Consider the following 3896-nt stretch of genomic DNA (forward strand, 5'->3'; position numbering starts at 1 on the left):
TCCAGTATGCTTGCCTGGGAAATGCCACGGACAGAGGAGCCTGATGGGCCGCAGTCCATGGGGCGATCAGAGTTGGGCACAGCTGAGCAACTAAGAACAGAAGCATCTCCAAGGCCCACACTCAAGTGTGTGTGTGTGTGGTGTGTCGTGTCGTGTCTGTCTGTCTGCATCTCCCTCTCGGTGTCTTGGAATCTGTCTCGGAAGCTTCGTCTCTTTCTGCCTCTGTCTCTCCCGACAGCCGGCCGCCGGTCCGTTCCTCCGGCCCCGGCCTCTAAAGGGAGCTATGGCTCTGGCTGAGGAGCTGGCGCCGGGAGGCTGTCTCCCTGGGCGTGGGTGTGTGCGAGTGTCTGTGTGTCTGTTGGTGTGCCTGCCTGTCGCTCTTTTTTTTTTTTTTAATTTTTTAAATCTTTATTGATTTTATAGAAATATAGTCGATTTACATTAGTTTCAGATGTACTACATAGGGATTCAATATTTTTCTAGGTTATACTTTATTCTAAGCTATTAAAATGTTGGCTACCTTCCCTGTGCTGTACATTACCTTCTTCTGTCTTTTCTGTTTGATATTTAGTAGTCTGTACCTCTTAATCCTCTATGCCTATCTTGCTCCCCTCCCCCCAGCCCTCCCCCTACTGTTCTCTATATCTTAGAACTAGTTTGTTCTCTATATCTTTAAGTCTGCTTTTATTTCATTATTTTCATTTGTTTCAATTTTTAGATTCTACATATAAATGATAACATATAGTATTTGTCTTTCTCTGTCTGACTTATTGCAGTAAGCTTAATATCCTGTAGGTTCATCCATGTTGCAAATGGCAAGATTTCACTTTTTTGGCCAAGTAATATTCTGTGTGTGTGTGTGTGTGTGTGTGTGTGTGTGTGTACCACATCTTTTTTATTCACTTGTTGGCTAGAGGGTTGCTTCCATTATCTTGGCTATTGTAAATAATGTCACTATGGGAGTTCCCTGGTAGTCTAGCGGTTAGGATTTGGCATTGTCACTGCAAAGGCCTGGTTGGGAAACTGATATCTGACAAGCCACACAGTGCAGGCAAAAAAAAAAAAATTTGTATCTTTTTGAATTAGTGTTTTCATTTTCTTTGGATATATATCCAGGAGTGGAATTGCTGGATCATATACTAGTTTTAGTTTTAGCCACTGAAATTTTTAAAGCCCTGAATATAATTTAGCAGGAACACCATCACAGGCAATCAGTTTTTGTTCTGTTGCTAAAGCTATTGGACATATGCTAAAGTGATTCTTTTTTTTTTTTTGTCTGAGTGTATGACAAGAAAATAAGGTTTAACCAATATGCAAATCAAATGGTCTCCACTGGTATTATTAATCTAGAAAGAAATAATTGCATAGTTACTAATAAGAGGAAGGACATTTAGTCTATACTTTCAAATGGGATAATCATTCTAAAGAGCTGGCAAAATTTCTCCCCAAGTTAGTATAGATTATATGCTATGTCATAAAAGATAGCAATCATGAAGTGGTTTTTTTTTTTTTTTCAGTATTTGCTTTTAGAGAAAAATCCTAAAACTTGTTAGGGACTTCTGATGTCAGAAAATTATGAAATGTAAGAGTATATTTAGCAATCAGGGTGACTTAGCTCATGGTAATTGGCATATGTATAATTATAATTTGCATTCCAGTTATTTAAACTGAGATATCCTTGATCAGGTTGAACATACTGTGAATAGAAGATCTCTTTTTCCAAGAAGTAAGGTGCAGACAGTCTTTGGAGAATGGCCTCACTGAACTGGTAAGTTAGCTTTCTCCGGATTTTGATGATTTCCCCAGTTCTTCCATAATTCCTCAGTGCTCTGGCCATTTTCTGGTAAGTCATGGTCTTCCGGTTGCCTTTTCTTTTTCCCCAGAGTTGGGCAAGTTTTTCTTTGTTTTTTGATACAAACTGAAAGATTCCTTTGGTTTGATCTATCCACTGAATACAAGATGCCATCTCTGGATTACATAGGGATTCATGAAGGTATTCAAACAGTCGGAGCTTCTTCCTGCCTTTCCCTCCCTTTTGCTGGAGAATAACAGGTTGTACCAGCTGGTTTTCGGGGACGTTCTCCAGAGCTTGATGAATATTTCCTTCAAAATAGAGGTCCGCAGCACTGTTTATGACTGTTCTCCAATTATAGATGGGTTCCTCTGCAGGCTGCACACCATAGCTGTTGGAATTTCCTCTGATATGAGAACGGTGGTTGATAAAAGCCAGGTAATTTTTGTAATCTGAGGAGTACTGAAAGTCTCCAGTTGAATGCTGCCTCAGTACTTCAAGGGCATCTTCAAATGCTTGACTCAGCTTGTCTTGTTCAGCACAAGCCATGCTTCATTAAAAAATTGAAAATTCTGTCCATCAGAGGCCAATCCAACGTTTACAAGTGCTCCAGGTGGAAACAACTTTCCCCTCTGAAGCACAGGTCTGCAACACTCTCCCTGCCTGTCGCTCTTCTGCTCCCTCAGGAAGGTGGTGTGCTTGGCGGGCGGCCTGGGGGCAAGGGGGTGTGGCCTCAGGAGGGCAAGGGGCGGGGCTGAGGCGCTCCGGTCGACCCCGCCTCCGTGGCTCCCCGTGGGTCTGGGCACCGGGCAGGTGCCGCGCAGGATGGGCGCTCATGGCCCCGGCTTGGCTGTGCCTAGGCCCGCCGAAGGCTCGAGGCCCGCTGGCTGCGGCGGGGGCGGGGGGTGGCGGGGCGGGCGGGGTGTCTGGGGGGCGGGCGGCTGCGGGGCCGGAAGCCAGCCACCTCCGGGGCCGCCTGGCCCTGAGCAGCGAACGGGATCGGGGGAGTCCCCTCTCGCCCAGCGGGGCCGGGCCTGGAGAAGCCCAAGGTGGGAGGACGCCCAGACCTCTCCGCCCCTCAGCCCACCGCCCCCAGGTCCCGCAGGCACGCACGCACGCCCGGCCGCTGGGGGTTCCGGAAGCCCTCCGGGCCCTCGGGCCCGGCCAAATGATTGCTGGCCGGGGGTTGGCGGGGTTCGGGGGCGTTGCGGCGTCGGCGGGCTGGAGTCCGGGTCGCGGGTCTTGCAGCTCCAGTCCAGCGCGCGCCCCACTGGAGCGGTGCGGCCGGCTGGCCCGACCGGCAGGTCAGAGGGAAAGGGAGGCGCAGCGCAAGGCTCTTAGGGCGCCCGGCAGCAACCTCCTCCGTCACCGGCCATAGCAGCCTGAACGCGCCCCCATCTCTTCTGATCTCGGAAGCCAAGCAGGGTCTGGCCTGCTCTTGTCCTTGGATGGGAGACTGCTTCGGAATACCGGCTGTTGCAGGCTTATTGCCTACCAATGAGGTCCTTTAGCCCCGGCCCCCCTAACCCCCTCCCCCACCCCGCTCCCCGTCCCAACTCTTGGTCCCAGGGTGGGAGTTTCAAGAAATCCTTGCCCCTTTGACACGTGTCCTAATATTAGTACATACTTCTCTTTCCCATGTGACCTGTGGCTACATTGAGCGTCATTACTGACAACATTCAGCGTCAGTAAGTTTGGCACTAACCTGTTAAGCATCTGGTCTTGGCTTACCACAGCCCCCAGCTCTCTCCCAGACGTAGCTCTGCTGGTTTCAAATCAAGATATGGGGGCTCGTCTTCCTCATTCAGGTCACCAGGTCTCAGGTGCTCAGCGTGTCCTCCCAGAGAAGATACCAAGTTGGTGATGTCCCCTCCTAATTCTGAGTCACCCATCAGGAGTATGGATCCTGACTAGACTCTATCCCTTCCAATGCATCTCCATATTGTTTTTTCTTTACATCCTTAGTTGTGGAAGAGCTAGTCTGCTAATTTTTAGGTTGGCATCTGGGTTTTCCGTGTGAGGAAGCTCTCAGAATAGAATAAAATAAGTGTCTCAAAAAGAGCCGTTTCAGTTTCTGTGGAAGCTCTCTCCTTGTGTAAGTCAG

General features: G+C 48.7%; 1 protein-coding gene across 1 annotated transcript; it reads right to left on the bottom strand.

Annotated features, from left to right (window-relative positions):
• Positions 1 to 1594: 1594 nt before the first annotated feature.
• LOC128064564 (transcription factor Spi-C-like) lies at positions 1595 to 2341 on the bottom strand. Its single transcript, XM_052657370.1, has one exon. The coding sequence runs from the start codon at positions 2339 to 2341 to the stop codon at positions 1595 to 1597; it is 747 nt and encodes a 248-aa protein (XP_052513330.1).
• Between the last annotated feature and the right edge of the window lie 1555 nt (positions 2342 to 3896).

The sequence above is a fragment of the Budorcas taxicolor genome, chromosome 2 (assembly GCF_023091745.1).
Source record: "Budorcas taxicolor isolate Tak-1 chromosome 2, Takin1.1, whole genome shotgun sequence".
Lineage (NCBI taxonomy): Eukaryota > Metazoa > Chordata > Mammalia > Artiodactyla > Bovidae > Budorcas > Budorcas taxicolor.